Source organism: Pholcus phalangioides, unplaced genomic scaffold (genome assembly GCF_987345545.1).
Source record: "Pholcus phalangioides strain wild (caught in Gottingen) unplaced genomic scaffold, Ppha-v1.0 ptg000042l_1, whole genome shotgun sequence".
NCBI classification, from domain to species: domain Eukaryota; kingdom Metazoa; phylum Arthropoda; class Arachnida; order Araneae; family Pholcidae; genus Pholcus; species Pholcus phalangioides.
Window position 1 is genome coordinate 22972164 of NW_028301628.1, and position 19952 is coordinate 22992115.

The 19952-nt window shown below is 36.6% G+C and overlaps 1 protein-coding gene across 2 annotated transcripts in view; it reads left to right on the top strand.

Moving 5' to 3' along the window:
- LOC149064670 (teneurin-m-like) overlaps positions 1-19952 on the top strand; it is a 264163-nt gene that overhangs the window by 193563 nt on the left and 50648 nt on the right. For both annotated transcript variants that reach the window (XM_089254773.1, XM_089254774.1), the window contains 7 exons: positions 3053-3238; positions 3530-3679; positions 4916-5126; positions 6856-6882; positions 10943-11062; positions 16411-16699; positions 19120-19387. In XM_089254773.1, the coding sequence (XP_089110899.1) occupies positions 3053-3238; positions 3530-3679; positions 4916-5126; positions 6856-6882; positions 10943-11062; positions 16411-16699; positions 19120-19387 (1251 nt within the window). The remainder of the gene's footprint in view (positions 1-3052; positions 3239-3529; positions 3680-4915; positions 5127-6855; positions 6883-10942; positions 11063-16410; positions 16700-19119; positions 19388-19952) is intronic.

Below are 19952 nucleotides of genomic sequence, written 5' to 3' on the forward strand. Positions count from 1 at the left end.
AGCTTTTTTAAATTGGAACCACTCCTCTACCACAAACGCTTGGTGAGATAAAGGCCAAGTTAAGGCTTACAGACACCCTGTTTATTGTCGTACTTGTATATTTTCGTTTTAATAAGTGAAGAACAATACATTGAAACCTTTACCAAAATTTTGAAAAAAGGATAAAAAACAAACTTCTTTTAATTTAATGTTTTTTAAAACCAATATTAAATATCAACAGTAGTCAAAACGAAATTAAATAACAAGTGAAACAGTTTATAAAAAAATAATTAATGTAATTGATTACAGATAAATAACGAATAGAAAACTCTAAATCAGAGGTTGTGCGGGAATGTAAGCGGAATTGCACTGGGGGTGCGGGATGGAAAAAAAAAGGTTAAGAACCACTACTCTATAGGCTCTACTTTATCTTTTTCCCTTACTTTGTCTCTTAAGTATTTGCTCTTCTGGGCCACAGTTCAAAGAATCTTCTTTACCTTTTGCATTTTTGCAGTTTATATGTAAGAGCATTTCAGTAAATTCAAAGCATCGGTGCGCTTCCAAAAAAAAAAACGAACCATAAGTACAATATGAACATTCTCCACAATCACGGAAGCGTCAAAGCTAAGCAGAAAAAACAACTTATCACATAAAGACATACAGAGAACAAAATAAAAAACATAACTTCAAATAGAAAAAAAGAAAGTTTAAAATTTCTTCAAATGAATTTCTATGAAACGCAACGGCATATTAAACATTTACTCTACCGTAAATTAAATATGGTTTCTCATTTTTCATTTCTCCGTTTCCCACTCAAAAAAAGAAAGAAAGAAATAGCCTTAAATCCGAGAAAATGACGCATTTCATGTAAGTTTATGCTCACTTTGTTTCTTTCTTATTCCTAATACTAGAACATGAAATAAATTAAATGCAATTACTTCTTGGGTTTACGTAAGAAATTTTCCCGAATTTCTTTCACATTTCAAAAACAAAGAAAAAAAAATTTGTTTTATTTGCGGACTGTAACCATGCAAATTAGTTTGTGTTGCTTTTAAAAAGGACTAAAAACACCTTTAAAAATTTTTGCTTCAGTATTTTCTTTTTCGTGGTAATCAACCACTGAATATGGTACTATTAATTTTTTTTTTCGTTCAGTATTTTTTAACGGGGAAATAAAACAATAAAAAGAGTTCCCTTTTCTCTTTCAAATTGAAATTTATGAATAATTCAATGTGAGAAAAACTTTAGTACGTATCGGAAAAGGTTAAGAGCCCTAAAGAAAGAGGTCCGTATTTAACAACATGCAAATCACGGGATGGAGAAGAACGTCAGCATCAAAGAAAAATTTCTTGCAATTTTTTTTTTACCTTTTAAATCAACGGTTTCTTTTTTTTCTTATTAAAAGCCGAGAGAAAAGAGCTGACTTTTTAATTTGATCTTTAAGCAAGAGCTTCGCTCTTCTATTATCACGCAAATGGGTACTAAAATTGTTCTTCCTTTTCCCGTGGAATTGAATTTCATTCTGTATTTATTAGTAGGAAATATGCTTGTTACTAAACTATAAAGCTATTTGGTATCGAAAAAAAAAAATTAAATATGGGGAATTTGTAGAATTGATAGAATTTTTCTTTACAGTGTATTGTTAGATTTTGCGTATTTGATTACAATATATGTATATAAATTTATTTATTTATCGTGAATTTGTGTAGAACTTGAGATTTAGCATTGAAGTAGGATAAAAGAAAACAGGTTAGATTTATTATTCGGTACCTCAAAAACTTATGAATTCGTCGGGCGTTAATCAGGCTTTGCGTTCAACGTACTCACTACCGCCTAGTCCGATGGAAATGGCCCCAGGTCAGGGCTCAGTGATAGTCGTAATTTTTATCGGTAACTAAATCTAGTCTGATAAAAATTGTTTTTTTGGGTTCGAAGAACGTCGTCCGTTTGAGTTAGTTGATCAGCAAAAGACCACCGTGACCATCTATCAACACCAGGGATCTACCGAATACCGTGCACCTGTGGTCAGGTGTATATTGGAACCACCAAAAGATCTGTGGCCACGAGAATAAAAGAGCACGAACGATGCGGCAGAATGAGCCAAACAGAAAAGTCGGCGGTGGCAGAGCATGCGCTTTACGACAACCACAGTGTACAGTTCAGCAAAACACAGGTAATAGCTAATGTTGACCACTTCTTCCACGAATCTACAGAGAGGCTATTGAAATATACAAGCACAAAAACAGCTATAATAGAAGAGAAGAAACTTTGAAATTGAGCAGATCCTGGACACCAGCTCTCAGAAGAACAAGAACCTTCCCCTTCAAGATCTAGCAACAGAAAAACTTGACTTTGATCCAGTTTATCAATTCTCCTGATGATGCCAACCACTAGTGTTGGGGAAATGTTGAGAACTAACTCAAACGGACGACGGTCTTCGAACCCGAAAAAACAATTTTTATCAAATGATGGACGCGAAAACCTTATCAACTTTTTAAATCTAGTCTATTTGTGAATTACTACCATTTGTTTGAAGAAAACATATTTTTAGAGCTACAGTGTGGAACTGTTTGTATACAAAGGGGCTTGCAGACCTTAGGAAATATTGGTAGGGATTGACGTTTTTGGAAGTGAAATGACCAGAGGAGGGAAGGGGGCAATTACCCTTTGACGGCAAGTTTTACGAAAGTGCAAAATAACGTTGTAAAATAATCTAATTTCACTTTCCAATTTTTCAGACTATTCAATTCCAATTTTAACCGAAAGTTAGCCATTTCTACTATATTTTTTTTTTCAAAACGGACATTTTCCAAGTTTTAATGTAAATAACTCCCTTAGATGTTAATCATGGGGCATGGTATTGAAATATTCTTATACCATTCCCATACGCTGGCTGTTTCCACTTTTGCAAAACAGCCCATTGCGGAGAAAAGATTTCAACTGTAAATTTAGTAATTGAAGAAATGCTCCCTTTTGTAAATAAGCCCCTCATACTTCTTTATTCAATCAATAATTTTTAATTATTATTATCCCTAGTGCATACTTTTGAAGAACATAAATGATTTATTTACAGAGAAGTGTGACCTGGACTGCGGCATCCACGGCCATTGTGAGGGAGGAAAATGTTCTTGTATACAAGGTTGGACAGGAGCCAAGTGCAACATCAGGGTCTGTGATCAACGATGCAATGACAATGGACAGTGCAGGAATGGCACGTGTCTCTGTATACAGGGCTGGAATGGAAAGCATTGCACATTAGGTAGACATTTTCAAAACAAAACAGTCGCTATTGAATCATTCCCCTAGAAAAAACCGAAATCGCACAGAATAATTAAAATAACTCTTATTTTCAATTTCAACTAAACCGGCAGGAGTGGAGCGAAATAAAGTATGCATGAGAATATCCAATCGATGTTTTCGGACCGCATTAGGTTATGCATCTCCCAAAGTGATATTAATGATTCATCAGAAACTTATTTCATCGAATGAACCTATTCAATGCGCAAAATATGTTTTTGGTACATTCGTTTGTCCTTGTAATTAATTACAGAGGGGTGCCCCAAGAGTTGCAGCAACCATGGTGAATGCCTGACGAATGAAGAAGAGGAGTGGATGTGCTTCTGTGAGCACGACTGGGATGGTCCAGACTGTAGCGTTCCACTCGAAAGGAAATGTGAAGACGGCGCCGATAACGACAAAGGTATTTTTAATATTTTTTTGCAGACCGATAGTCACTTTCGGCGATTTTATGCATTTCAAAGTAATAAGAGCGAGGACTGCCTGTACTTGAATGCTCTGCGGTCGTGTGGGAATCGTGCTGCTGTCTCATGTCGACTATCAAGTTAAATTTTATGATGTCATTGGAAGGTACAGTAATGTTACACCAGTAGGTAAAATATTAACATTTTAAAAGAGCAATAATCACGCGTTTTTTCCACTTTTTTTTTTTTAGTATTGGCAACTATTCACATTTTCTAGATATAGTAAACATACAAAATTCTACTTTTGGCAGGTTTTGATGTAACCACCAGTGTTACAACGTGTTCCCAGCGAGACGGAAGCCTTTGGATACCGTTGACACTGCCTAATCTCTGTATGATACGAAGGGAGCGGCCTATTTCCCTACACATTTTCGCGTCCCTCTCGCTCCTATTCACCTAATGCAGATGCACCACAAGCCGCTTGCAATCCTTGATAGAAAATATGTCTGCTTCCGAATTCAAAACACAGTTAACAGCGCTATATCCACACGCAACAAAAATGTCTAAGTAACAAACTTCGCGTTAGTTTCACAACAAACGCACGTACATTCCAACATGCACTCATTCGTTATAAATTCCATAGAATAAAATGAAGGAGGTGAATGTGTGGTTTAATAGTAGTCCTTGGCGGGACTGTCGTGCATTGCGAGCATATTCAAATTTTACTACTCTGTTATAGCTATTCTGTTATTTATTCGAAAACATTTCGACAATATTCCGACCGGCAAGTCCACAACTGTTTTGCTCCTGTTATCACTGCACACGCGCATGAAAGAAGGGGGCGAGTCCAATTGCTCTGAGGGAGAGCAGGTATTTCGCTTACTTGTGCCATAAAGGACATGGTCTTGCTGCGTATCGCCACAACACTTTTGCCACTATTAAAACATCAACCCATGTAATAACGAGATGTTTCTGTCAAATTTTATTTCTCGAACTTTGGTTGGAGATTTTTTAAGCGGAATAATTTACTATTAAAATATCAACCAATGTATTTACATATACTGTATTTGTATGCAAAATCGTTGCCCGACTTACACGCTGTCGTCGGTCCCATCAGTCGCTTAACTTCGGGGTATTGCTGTAAAACTGTTGGGATCTTTTTTGGCAATGATAAGTTTACTGAGAATTCTATTCTGTCTTTTCAATTAATTTTCTCCCCCCCCCCTCTCCTTTAGACGGGCTTATAGACTGCGCCGACAGTGAATGCTGCTTGAGCGGGAAGTGCGAAAACCATTCATTATGCCAGAACGCTGCCGATCCTTTGGACATCTTGCTGAGAAAGCAGCCTCCGGCCATCACCGCGTCTTTCTTCGAGCGAATGCAGTTCCTAATAGAGGAAGAATCTCTCAGGAGCGGATCACCGAGGAAGATTGCTCTTAATGGCAGGTATAGATTTATGGAAATTTTTCCTTTGGGTCCATATACATATTACATATCTTTATACGTACGCATTCATATTTAAGTACATCGTTCTACAATATGTATGAGTTCTAGATCACAAATATCAAGCTTTCACAGAGAAATATGATTGTTTTCTCTTCGATGGGAAATTAACTTTGCCAACAAATTTCTAACTGAATATTATGTTTACTAACAATGCTGAAAATACGCGCTGTGTTTCATTCACTGCCAATACCAACCTACGAACTTTTGTGTTGCGAACAGAAATATTATGGCCACCTTTCAATATTTTCAATGGAAAAATTGTTTATCTGAAATATTACTTATTCTTGTTCTTTTTTTCCGTGTTCAAATTAATATTTGAATACCAGAAAATAACGGTATGAAAGTAAGAATGATATTTATGGGTTTCCATTGTAAAATTATACAGGATTTTCATAAACTGTTTAGGTAAAATCTGAAGAATGAATGAGGTAGTACCCATCACACACCCACACAATATGAGAAGTTTTTACGGTGGAAATTACCATTAGGGTCAGACCGGTGGTTTCCAACCTTTTTTGGCCATGCAACTCCTAATCACCTCGTAAAATCCTGAATCCCACCCATAAAGTGGCAAGCGTGGGGGGATATGGGGCCATACAGCCTCAACTGAAAATGATCAAAATTAAAACAAAATTGCAAAATGATTAAAACATAAAAAAATATCCTGTAAATGTGTGCGTGTGTTGTTATTAATTTGTGTGAATTTTAATGTGATATATTGCACATGTCACTAAAGAGGTCCGCAGCCTATTTGCACACGAATTAAGTGACACGCGATGTAGTTCTACATTATTCAAGTGGCCCGTCTCTCAGTCCGATATCGTCTGACATGCGGCTCACTTGATTGACCTACGACATAGTTCCACTGAAGTGACTTGCGGCACATTACTGCTACTTTACCAAATCTGGCCATATCACAATTTACTGTCATTAATGAGATGGGTTGGAAATGCATGCGCTGTCTATCGGTGGTCACCTCAAGTTCGTTAGGGAAAATATCTTATATGTATCCTCCCTCAGATTCGAACCAAGGACCGTGGCAGCAACCTTCACGGTGGTAGACGAGCATCTTGCCACCACGCCGCTCGAGTGCCTAACAACCTCGGCGCATTGCCAGTTCACTCAAGTTATCCGCGGCATATTTAGAAACCACCGTGTTCCAGTCCCAGAGCCCTTTAGCGACCCGCGGCACATTTACTTATAACTCAAGTGGCCCGCGGCATAGTTCAAGATAACTCCAGTGGAAATCGGAAAAGTTACATCACATTTAAGTGTCCCGCGGCAAATTTATAGATCCTTTAAATGACCCGTGCCGCGTTTACAGATCACTTAAGTGACCCGCGGTGTATACGTATCAACGCAGGATAGTTCCACAGCACTTTATCGACCCACGGCGCATTTATAGATCCTTCAAGTGGCCCGCGTCGCTATTCCAGATCACTTAATGGTCTCGCCACACGTTTCCAAATCAATACATCTAACGTTTTCGAAGCTGCACGGTGGCCCGTACCGCTCTAAAGGTTGAATACTCTTAGGTTAGACATTCATTACTTTTCATGTTCTTAAAATATGAATGCATGTACACACATTTTTCATACACATTTCTCATAACTTCCACATTATACATATTATTCATTCTAAATTCAATCTCTCTCTTTTTCCATTGCAGTATGTTCTGGAACCGCTACACGAAAAGGTAATACTATAAGATTTAAGTTTTTTCTTAAAAAAAGCAAAAAAAAAAAAACCCAGCAGCATTTTTCCTATTTAAGGGTTAACACAAACATTTTCGGGAACATTCGTACATGCAAGTATTATAAAACCACAAAAAAAGCAAGAAAAACAGATGTTTGAGGTTTACAAGAGGGGAGGGCGGAGGTGGTGCTGTTGTTGAGGGGAATGGTATGTGGTACATATCATGGTACACAATCTCATATATTCTTCATAGTATTTTCTCTCCTCTTTTCTTATCTCGATCTCGAGACTCTGAATAATTTAGTCTCTACCACACAAGGAAAACGAGCTCTCAAAAATCTGTTTTGTTTTTTTTTCTTACCCGAAAACAGATACAATTTGATAGGTTTTTCCGCGTACATCCGGGGATTTTCAACGATGTGAGGAGAGAGGATTCTCGTAATTTCTATTATTTATGAAACGTAAACGACACTGGATATTCTCAAAAAAATATATATATATTACTCACTTTTCTCTTCTCCATCTTACATATTATAGTACCTTATTCAGTGAGAAAAGAGAGTTTTGTGTTTTCCCTCTTCAGATACGATATTGTTGATGAGAACTGATAACATTTCAGGTTCTCCACCAACGCCATCTCGAAACAGATTTTTTTTTTCCCCCTTGATCCCAGAAAATATTTTTTTCGAATGTTCTAGAAAAAAAAAATTCTCTTTTCTATGTATGCAAATTTAGTATTTAGAAACATCTGTCTGGATTATTCTTTGTGTTGTTGTTTTTTTTTTGGCTGAGTATGTTCTGTTATGTCCGATGAATAATTCAGGGAAGGGTTCGAGACCCCCGTTTTTCTCGTCTCTTTTGAATATCCAAACGCTTTCTTAAGTTTTTTTTGTTTTTTCACTACGAGAAAGAATCAAGAAGCAGAAGAAAAATGCTTCGAATGCACTTCCTTAGGAGGAATACCTAAGAGACTTAAGGCCTCACTTTTATGAACACACATACGCATACTAGGCTCGTATCGAACAATTCACTAAGTTGCTTGGAACGAGTGCATTGGATATGCATACGCTATTGCATATTGCGATGTTTTGTATTTTTTTTTTTTTTTGTATTCTTTTTTGCTTCGTCGCCGGGTATGATGAGGAGGGAAGAGAAGTAAAAGATTCTATTGCATGCTACGAAATTGGTTTCCGATGGTGATTTCTTTCATGGTAAGGATAGGGATGGGGAAAGGGAATAACATGCTTTCTTGAAAACTGTTTTTAGGAAGTGTTTTTTTTTTCCTCCCTCTCAGATACTCAAGAAAGGATTGTGGTGTTTCGGAATCGTAGCATAAATCAAAATAAGAAAAAATGTATTGTTTTTTTGTTTTATTTATTTGTTTTGAAATTTTTTCAATGCATTATTTGGGAACTTGAACTGGATTTCGTGCATTTGAGATTAATCTTGCGATTCTATATTCTGTGTTATGAGTATAGGAAAATCTGCATTTTTTTTTTTAATACTGAAAATGCTTTGGGTGTCTGGAGAGGTGTATAGCTAGTATATGGATTGTACAATCGATACGTTCGGATTGTGAAGCTTTTTTGCCCGGTGGAATGAAAAATATACGAATTATTCTAATGCTGTTATAAGATATGTAACGTTATCAAACTAGAAATATAGCTGAACGATTTCGTATGAGCTCTAATTAAAAAACGTGAATCACTAAATTTTTCTTAAGGGATTCGGAATATTATCCCTCGGATGTTTCGCCATTAACGTTTTGCTCCCGACATTTCGTTCCCACTTTATGGAATTCAAATTCCGTTCCAACGTTTCTTCCCAGATTTTTCGTCCCAGAAATTTCACTCCCGATTTTCCGTCTGCGACATTTTGGGTAAGATGCTTCACCCCTTACATTTAACAGCCAATTTTTCGTCCAAGATATTTCACCCCCGATTTTACGTCCACTACATTCGCCTCAGATGATTCACCCCTTCACATTTAACCCCAGATTTTTCGTCACACATTTTACCTCCGATATTCCGTCCCAGACATTTCGCCCCTGATTTCACGCCTCTGACATTTCTCCCTGACTCTTTACCTCTAACATCCCTACTCGGAGATTTTTCATCCCCATTAACATTTAACTCTGGTCCAGATGGTTCACCCCGGTTTTTCTTCTGTGACATTTCATCATGTTTCACCACAGGCATTTCACGTCCGATATTTTAACACCAATATTTCTTTAACACAATATTATGGTGAAATTTTCCGTAAAACATTTCTTACATCACGAGGAATATACGCCACACCACTTTTGATAAATTCATCGAGCGATCGTGAATAAAAACTCTTCATTCTTGCCATTTGATATGCGCTAAATTAACCAAGTCTTGAAACATTTTTAGAATCGGTTTTCAACATTTGGAAATTAACAATAATTAATAATTTGAACTGTGTAGATATCCCCACGAATTCTTGTCCAAATCCAATGAGAGGAATTTCTTTTCTCTTCTAGTATGTCGTGATAATATTTTCCATGTTTTAATCTAAGGCGGATGTAAAACTATGATTAATATTCTATCACATCTCCTCGTTACAAGTCGTTCCATATTTTCAAACAAATATCAATGATTAATCTTCATCTGACTGTTAAATTTATTTTGCTACTGGCCGTAGTTAAAGAATTAGCATTGTCATTCGTACTTATTATGCTATTCGCATTGTTAGATAATTTTCTAAATATTTTGCATTTTATGCAAATTTCCCAAAAAACACATTTTTGAATTTTTGTAATTTTGAAATATTATGAAATTTTCTGCGTCTAACTGTGCTTAAGTTTTTGTTCTACGGGTACTAAAATATTTTAATATAAACTGTGCTGGCAGGCATTACACAATGCTAATGTCTTTCACTAAAATGCGTTTTTCTCAAAACTAAGTCTTTTTAGATAAAGAACATTTTTTTTCGAACACCACTCATTCAAATGTTTTGAAACTTTGCGTGTGTCTTAACACAATGGGTAAATTTTGGTGATTTTTTTAAAAAAATTTGCATGTTTTTAAGTTAAAATTCAAGAAAAAATTACCAGCAATTAAAATCTTAAAAGCTCGTGCTCAAGTATGTAATATCATAGTGTTGAGAGACACACAAAGTTCCAAGACATTTGAATGGTTGGTAATCGAAAAAAATTTCCTTATCTAACAAAAATTTTACTTTGAGAAAACGTATTTTAGTGAAAAAAATTAGCATGTGTAATGCCTGCCAGCAGTTTATATTAAAATATTTAAAAAATATTTTTAGTTCACGTAGAACAAAAAGTTGAGCACAGTTAGACACAGAAAATTGCATAGTATGTAAAACTTGAAAAATGCCTTTTTTTTTTGCAAATTTGCGCATAAGAACCCCCTTAAAACATTTCAAAACTGGATTCGATGATGTACAGCGTTATGCGGAACTCTACATATCCTAAAACCATGTAGTCTCTATCTGGATGCCATATTAAGCTCTTAAAATCACCCCAACCCTCTATTCGCCATAAAAATCACAAAACTGGAAACAAAATCGTATCCGGAGGGTGGCAGGAGAAAAAGAAAGTCGATTGACAGGAATTTTAGCATTATCGACTTACGCTTCAGGCGACCCGTTTCCCTCGACCCGGAATAAATACCCATAAGCGGTGGGTATTCCTCTATTTTATAGATACGGGTGCCAAACTACATCTCTATAATGGGAGAGGAATACAGCATATAGATGTGGGGGACAGAGTGAGAGATAGTGCCTTTATGGATATCCACCCACTCTCCGCAGATCTCGAGGCACGATTACAGCCGTTAGTGTGCGGTGATTCATGCGGTTTTGTGGGCGCATGTGACGTGCAGGTGATTTTGATAGAGCTCTAATGGCCGAAATGAGCCATGAACAGACATTAATGTGCCACATACATTGACTACGTCTATCTGCATATTTAAATTAATCTTTGTGGAAACTGTTATTACTGTTTCATTACATAATATTTTTATCTAATTTGAGTACATGAGAAATTAACAATTTTGTGTCTTGTAATATCCTAATAGCCGCACTAGTGTAATCAGAGGTCAAGTCGTTGGAACCACAGGAAGCGGAGTGGTAGGAGTTCGCGTTGGCATCGATCCGTCTACGAAGACTGGTTCGACACTAACGCAAGAAACTGGATGGTAAGAGATGGCTTCTGTGATATGGGAAACAATATATATCGTGATATATGGTCTATTTTAAACTTAACATCACTATTCACAAATTCTCAAACGATGTCTTGTTCGCAATATATATGAGGTTCCATCAAACGGAAAGCTGACGAGACACCCATAATTTCGTACTAGTTACAACTGTCTTGTGCTTGGAGGTAGATATTTCACCATTTTGTAGGATTGCGAACGTTCCTGAAAAAATGTCTGATGGTGTGAAAAGGAATACAATCTGCACTATTGCATCTGAATGTAGCTTCTGACCTTTCAGGGTTTTTTTTTGTCTATTTTGTCGGGTGGCGAGCAAGTGAACGTCTTGGATTGACTGGCCTGGACTGTAGGGTGCGTGTTCCCTATGAAAATTAGCATGAAGTTTGGTTATTTTCTGGGACACACTTGTAAGGACTTTACCGTGGAAAACCAAATAAGGGGTAGGTTGCGTCATATACACGCCCCGCAAGTTTTGACGTGAATACGTTATTTACTTCGAATCACGTTATAGGTAATGACTTAAGAAATGAGTATCATAGGATTTGTCTTTGGAATAGCTAACAGGCGATAAAATTGTAATTTATTTTCATTGCGTACCTCTCTAGATATAGCATAAAACAATTTCGTTACGACAGCGTGTCGCAAGCCTTGTGTCTAGAGCGGAGAGGTATTAGAACAATTGTAGCATATTTCAGTTTGTCTTGGAAATGCCTATCAGGCGACACATACTTACTGAGATACGAGCGTTTAAATTAATTCGTTACGCAACTTTCTTGAAATGCATCCAGTATCATCAAATGATTTAAAAGAAGCATTCAGGTCAAAAAACCCACAAAAAATCTTCAATTAACATTCTGAAACGTTTGTTTTCTTTGGTGGGACGATGAAATCATCACAGTGGCTCTGTGTTGAAGACTCAAACTGCAGATGGCTTTCGTCATCAAAAGACCTTGTGAAAGACCCCTAATAATTGAAATTTTGACCTAACTGAAACTGTTATATTTGACTAAACTGCCCAGCTATTCACTGAAATTTTTCTGTGATTAATAGAAGTTTAAATATAAGAAACGATATAGGAAAAACCTACTGACTGAATAACGTTTCAAAACATGAGACTTTTCTAAATAAAGCATGGTCTCTGGAATCTCGTATCCCGCCACCTCCCCCATCTCTAAAAAGGTACTACAGCCCATAAACGCATAGGACTATTTGTTACAGCGATTTCCACCCGATAAAACAAATAATGCTGGAATGTTTTCCAGCCATTCAATCTTCACACAGCATATACGCATTGAACGCAAACCACACGGAGCGAATCCCTTCGATTCCACCAGAGTCACGATTCAAAACCGATACATTAATTCACGATTCGTGTATCAACGAATATTTGTTAACCCGGAGTTTCAACACGAGTTTGGGAAGGAGTAGGAGAGGACTTTGAGGACTTTGGCTGTTCCTGTTGATAATACAAGTATATATAGCTATGTTTTCGGTATCAAATATATAGTAATATTTGATACTAAAAACAGACTATATATTCTGTAACAGATATATATTCTATAAGCAAACTCTTATATCTGGATATTATGTGTTTCAGGAATTCCCAAATAATATATCAGTTACTACGTCCTGTGTAATTTAACTAGACATATTCATTACTATTCAAGATTTTTATTCACGCTTATATTTACGAAATCATAGAAATATTAGCGTATTAGAGATCTTTCAAAACCAAATGAGTTGGCGAAATATTTTTTAAACCCACTCAAGGCGTGTCAAAAATTCACTCATATTTAAAAGAGAAGTAAAGAAGTGAAGACAAAACGTTCTGTAAGCGAATTGTCAAGATGAGAGATTTGTTTTCTGATGATATTTCATTCAGAGATGTTAATTGATTTTGGGAAATCTCTATGTTGATTACTCATTCTAAATAGTTCGCCACGAGAATGACATCTCGATGTAAAAAATCGGCCGGGATTATCAATGACTCCCACATACTAAACATTGATAACTGGTTCTAAAACATAGAAAACTATGATAACAAAATCTCTTTGACACCCACGACGATTATAACAGATTCTTTGACACCCACGACGATTATAACAGATTCTTCGACATCCACAATGAGAGCAACATATTATTTTACATACACAAGGATGATAGAAGATTCTTTTACATCCACAACGATTATAACAGATTTTCGAAAATCCTTAAGGATGGTAACTGACAGTCGCAGTTATGATAGGTGGCTCGCAAAACTCCAGAATAAAAAATATGACTCAAAATTCACAATTATTATATCTAACTCTTCAAAATGAATATTTTATAACCGCAATGATTATAACCAGCTCTAAAAAATGAAATAGTCATTTCAACTTCAAGCCAACTTCCTTAATTCCCACTGAATGCAAACATTAAAGCTCTTCGAAGTCTCATTTTACTGTACCAAATCAACATAAATAATTTGAACATTCAATATACACCAATATTGCATCAGTTTTAATTCATTCAATAAGGAAGGAGCAGTTGAGATTGTGAAATAATAATTACTTCCAATTTATTCCTATCTACAATTAACAGTTTTTATACACGAATCTCATTTAACTTAATAAGAAAACCATCTTACCATAAACGGAAAACAATTGAAAAAAAGAAAAGAAAAGAGAGCAACGACATATCTCTTCAGGAAATAACATTTTATGACGAATACGCTTGGGGAATAACGCATCTGAAGAAACTGGAAATGAAATTATGATATTACGGGGGAAAATGTCGTTCACTGAATGGTAAATTAACAATGAGTTTTCAATCTCACTTTAGCGAAATTAAAACATCATGTGGTGTTCAATTAATATTTAATGGGAATACTCGAGGCTCATTTACAGAATCGAATAATCGTGGCTTAGCCTCAAAGGAAATTGATTTTTTTTCTCTTATATATATATATATATATAATTAGTTTTGTTAAATAATCTACCGATTTCAAATTTAGTGAAAAATTCACATTTAGTGTCAAAAGACTGAATGTCCGGATGTTTGAATTTTCAAAGAATGTTCTTGAATAATTTATAAGGTGGAAAAATACTATACACATGAATAATAGTTTGGATCTACGTAATTTGGTTATTTCTAAGCAAAGGAATATTAATTTTTCTCCATCCCCCCCCCCCCCCTTTCGACTTAAGGTAAAACTCTTTGCCCTGTAGCCGATAATTGGAACTTTTTACGGAAAACCTCGCGCTTAGAGGATGGAGATTTGATCAATGATCAGTTGTTGCTGAGTTTTCAAGACGATTTTGGCATGCGGGAGGGCATTCCTGAATTGAATGCTTGATCGTGTGGATAACCTCATGGAGTGCGTATAAAGATTGGAAGAAAATGTATTGGAACTGAAGAATCACCTGGATAGGCTGAAATCTGATCTGTAGCTGCAAATCATGAGCGGTCTCAGCAACTTCAGATTCAAGATGTGATGCGGGAGATTATGTAGAGAAATTTGGTGCGATATTATATATATCAAAAAAAGTAGACGAGAATGAAAACCGCTCTCGGAGAAATAATAGGGGGGGGGGGGGTTTCCGCTTTCCTGAGCAATCTACTGAATCGCCGGATCAGCTAGAAGAGACAATAACGTTTTGTGTAGAGAAATTAGATGTCTCGAATGAGAAGATTGAAAGGATACACAGATTTTGTGCAGGAGACGGATCGGCAAACGTTGATCAGTCATTGGCAGATTCCCGGACGGAAATGACTAGACGGATTTTAACGAATTCTGGTAGACTTTAAGGGTACAAGATTTTATGTCAGAACTGATTACAGTCATACAATGATATTAATCCGTCGCAAGCTGTACGATTTTGAAGCCGAGCAAGTCGGCTTTCAATTTAATCTTTACTTCAGTGGTCAGAAAATTAGTTTTTAGATGGTTCAAGAGCAGATAGCTTTTCGGAGTTCGAAAAAGTAATGAATAATAAATCTTGTACAAAACAAATTTTTCATATCGGCCTACGGCGGCTCATCAATAAACTGGAGTATTTAGTCGAAATTGCGGGAATGAGGGTGATTTTGCTGGAATAAAAAATTATAGTTTTCAGAAATGGCTACAAAAACATTCTAAATCCGACGAAGGTGGTTTTTCAAAGCATCTGAGATAAGAAAAAGTAAATCAGTAATCCATTTTACTTTCAGTGAAACTGCTCTTTCGGGAAACAAACCAGTTCCAAGGCTCGTGTGAAAACACGGATGGATAAACTTTTGAATTTGGCTCCGGTAAAGCGTTTAAAGGGGTTGCTGCACGATCTTGGCTTCCCATGTTTACCTATGGGAAAAATCTGGTGGAGGTACTTTGGTAAAACTTGGTATGATAAATGAAACATGGAGGAAAAGAAGATTCAATGGAAAAAAATAGTTCGATTTTGACCTCCAGGAGAAAAAGTGGCGCTTTTTTTATATCGCACAGTTATATTTTTCCCAAAGTAACGAATGCACCAAGTTTCAAGGAAATGCGTCCACCACAACGAGAGCGTTACATAGGTCGGAGCAGTGTTATAAGAAAAAATAATTTTGAGAAGTAATTTCATTCCTTCTAAATTTTTAGGAAGAAGTTTTATAAAAATTGGGACATCTTTTTGATGTAAAACAGAAAAATATACCTATTAAAATTTTCTCTATAATTTGAAGGAGTACTTTCACTCCTCGACGGAATTTGGAGGAATAAAATTGAATTTTGATGCGTAAATCTCTCATCTAGATGAGTATTGACGAATACTGAGTCGGAGTAGTGTCAATATATTTAAATTGACACTAACTCAGCTCAATTATACTGACGCTACTCCGACCTATGTATCTCTCGCTGTGTTGGACACATTTCATTGAAACAAGAAATGTAAATTATATGGACCCATGAGGAAAATAAAAAGGAAAACTGTGATAAAAGGCACCAACTTTTCACCTGGTCGTCAAAAATCGAACTATTTTTTATTGAATCTTTCTCGTCCCTATGGTCCATATATCCAAGTTTCATCTAAATACCTCTATCAGAATGGGTGCTACATACGTCTGAGTAGTATCAGTTTATTTATATAACCACCTTGTACCAATTCGTTTAAAATTCCCCGGATGAATATTGACGAGGTGCATGCCCGATTAAGTAGCCTACTTCAGTGGAATTAAAAGTACTACCTGTCACAGACTATAGAAAAGTCACTTGTAAAATTTATTTGCATATTCAATCCTTAAATGTTGATCAAATACAAGATGTACAGTGTGATCTATACATGAAGTTTCGGACCCATTTCTGTATCATTCACATAATGATATGGTTACAGGTTCGATTTACTTGTGAACGGCGGTGGTGCCGTCGAGTTGCATTTCCAGAGAGATCCTTTCCTTCCGAAAACTGTGACCGTGATGGTCCCATGGAACGAGATCGTAGTCATCGATAAAGTCATTTTGAGGATGCAGAAGGAAGACAAACCCGCGGAATCGGATCAGAAACCGTTCCCTGTGTGTACTCAACACGACTATGATACCATGAAGCCGGTGGTTCTCGCGACCTGGAAGCACGGGTTCCAAGGAGGATGTCCTGAAAGAAACTTCGTCTTGGCTGAATCACAGGTAAGAATTATTAAACAAATTCACGGATGTGCTGGTCACCAGGGAAGATTTGTTTCAGTATTTAAATTTTTAACAGTTAGATTACTATAATTTTCACGAGCACTGTCAATGCATATTACTAAAAGATGATCGCCCCCCCCCCCCCCCCATCCAACGCTCCTCTCATAATCTATTCTCAAACTCAAATCAGGATAATGATAATATTTGAGTTGGGTGGCAACTCGAGCGTATGGATACGCGTGGGAACCATCAAACTCGAATATTTATTTTTAGTGATAATATTAAAGTATTGAGAAATGAATTTGTGCATTGTTAATTCCAAAGGCACAAACTTGAACTTATCTAGAGTTTTATTCGTTTGAATGAATCGCGTTCTTCTCTTTGTTCAGCTGATCTGTCACATTAATTGCAAGTCAGTGTCATGGCCGCTGATAATTATTTTATCCCTTATTCTCTCCTTGTCTTCGAGGATTTTTTCGACGACGGCGTTTCTAGCTGCCGAAATTGGTGTTTCACCGGTGTACCTACGGGGATCAGTAAATAGTTCTTAGCCAACTTGAGACATATTCTGAAATAAGTTTTCATCCTTACTCTGAAACAAGTTTTTCTTACGAAGTACGAAGTAAAGTTTTTCTTTCCAAGTTTTCTTTTTTATTCTGACAAGGTTTCTTTTTCTTACACTGAAATAAATTTTCTTTCTTATTCTGAAGGTCAGTGTAATGGTCCCAGGAAAATACTTCACGTATTTTGTCTTTGTTTCCGTCATTTGAAATGATGCCAAAATGACCTTTTACCGCCAAATTTCATCTTCATAGAAGCAATTAATGAGTTCTGGTCTTGTTTCACTTATTCAAAAAACCCGGTCGGGATCAGGATGACATTGATATTTGGATAGCACTTTTTAGCTAAAGTGCATCTACTGAATGAAGGAGAATGAAGGAGTTCACGTGCGTTAATTGAGAAAATGAATTCCTTCTATAAGAAGGGGGGGGGGGGTCTGTTGGACCGTACGTTTACGCTGCCTGGTTAAATGGGGGTTACTAGCAGGTCTTAACCAGTATCTGAAGAGTACAGATAAGGGTTGGACACTTTCTAGTGATTCGATAGGCACTACTGTTTTCGCTGTCGAAGATACCTGTGTTTAAGAAATAATTTTATTGTCTACAGTGTCCTACAAGCTCGTTTATTTTACTGGTTATCTCTTCCTTTACCGTACAAATTAGTCATTTCCATCGTGAGACTGACTGAGCAGCGTCAAAATGCTTTCTATGTATAGGTAACGCATCTTTTGCTCACAGAATAAATCTAGGGCTGTTGATACCCATAACTGTGATTGCCGGCATTCTCTATTTTACTCTCTTGAGAGGATTTTTCTCCCCTTCCTTTCCTTTTTGAAGCAGAAAAGTTTAAGGTAAATCGGGAATGTATATCTAACCAATTGGCACTTGACATGAAACTTTCTCTCGACTTCTGGTAGGATGTTCAACCACCTGAGCTATTCTAGCCTAAATTTTGCTGTAAATATTTTACAAAAATATAAACCTGAACTGAATGATGAAAAAAACATAATAAATAAAAATATACCACTCGTTATTGAAAGGGTAATGAGCTCCTGTCTGTAATGGATGGAAATAAGACGCACACTGAGTTCTTATCATCGAATTGACTGGAGAAACGGTGAAAGTACTCTGACATGAATGTCGTCTCGACATGAACACACACATACACACATAGAGAGTTTTAAGTTACCCCTAAACAAAACACCGTGCATTGAATAAACATGAGAGTTGTTCCTTTCTCTCTCTCTCACCGTGACTTCCGTGAAGTGCAACTAGATAGAGGAAACACTCAAGGAGACGAGGACTATGAGGTCCTTGTGGGACATCGAGTAGATGTTGAAGGACGAAAAAGAAAAGAATTCGGAAAAAAAGGACAAGTTTCTGTTTACAACAGCATCTGATCTCACGTTGCAGTTTCTTATGAGAAATATTCAAATCGTACAGGAAACTCGAGTAACACACATACATTGACTTTATTCACTGAGGAAGCTCTCGATTCCCGTAAGTGATGCTGAAGAACTACACTGGTGTGTGCTTTAGATATATTCTTTCAAAGGGATTGGGTAATTCCTCGTGTACGTAATTTTTTTAGATTTCAAGTAACACTACATAAATCTAATCTTTCTGAATATATAAATTTTTTTTTTTTACTTATATGAGATAAGAAATCATGAAATTGCATTTTCTTCATAATAAATTGCCATACTCGGTGACTTTTCAGTAAAGCATATGGTTCGAAATGATATTTTTAACAGTGCTGAGATGCGATATACGCAGGTATTTTCCTAGCTACTTGAATACCTCGAAAATGATAAAAATGATGTACACGAAAATTCATGTTTCTCCAATTATTTCTCGCAGGTAATACAGGAAAGCCTTTCAATACCAGGCACAGACATACATCTGGTATACCACAGTAGCCGAGCCGGAGGATATTTGTCCACTATACAATTACAACTAACACCGGACACGATCCCGGAAGATTTGAAACTGATACATCTCAGGATATCAATCGAAGGTATCCTCTTTCAGAAAATATTCGAGGCTGATCCGGCTATCAAATACACTTACGCTTGGAACAGGAGAAATGTGTACAGGCAGAAGGTGTATGGCGTTGCGACTGCGACGGGTAAGCGTTCCAAGTTATTCGTTTATTTCAGCGGTTCTCAACCTTCTGTGACTCACGCAGCCCTTTTTAATATTCAATTTCTATGGCAGAGCCCCGTAAGACTCGATTATAACGGCTTGGGTTTTAATGACAACTCGTATATAACTTCAGTAACTGGTGGTTCTCAGTAATTCAAAATGGACGTTAAAGTTAACGGACCTCGGTTATAACGTCAATCAAAACGGAACAACCTAGGATATAACGACACGACATATTTTTTGTCGTTTTATTCAGTTTCAACATAATAATTATTAGCATAAAAATGATACCCACACGGAAAATTTCGTAAAATCTGTCGTTCCTGACATTTTTTCTTATTAAAAAGCCTCTTATATTTCAACAAAGCTTACTTTGTCATTCCCGTTACCAAAATAGGGTGGACGGATGCGTGTCTATGTGGCAATTATGACTATAAATATCAATATTAATCTCACATATTTGCCATGTCCAGTGCCGTCTCAACACATGGGCTTATCTAGTCACGATCCTAGTGCCTCAAGTGCGGTAACAGCCACGTGAAAATGAG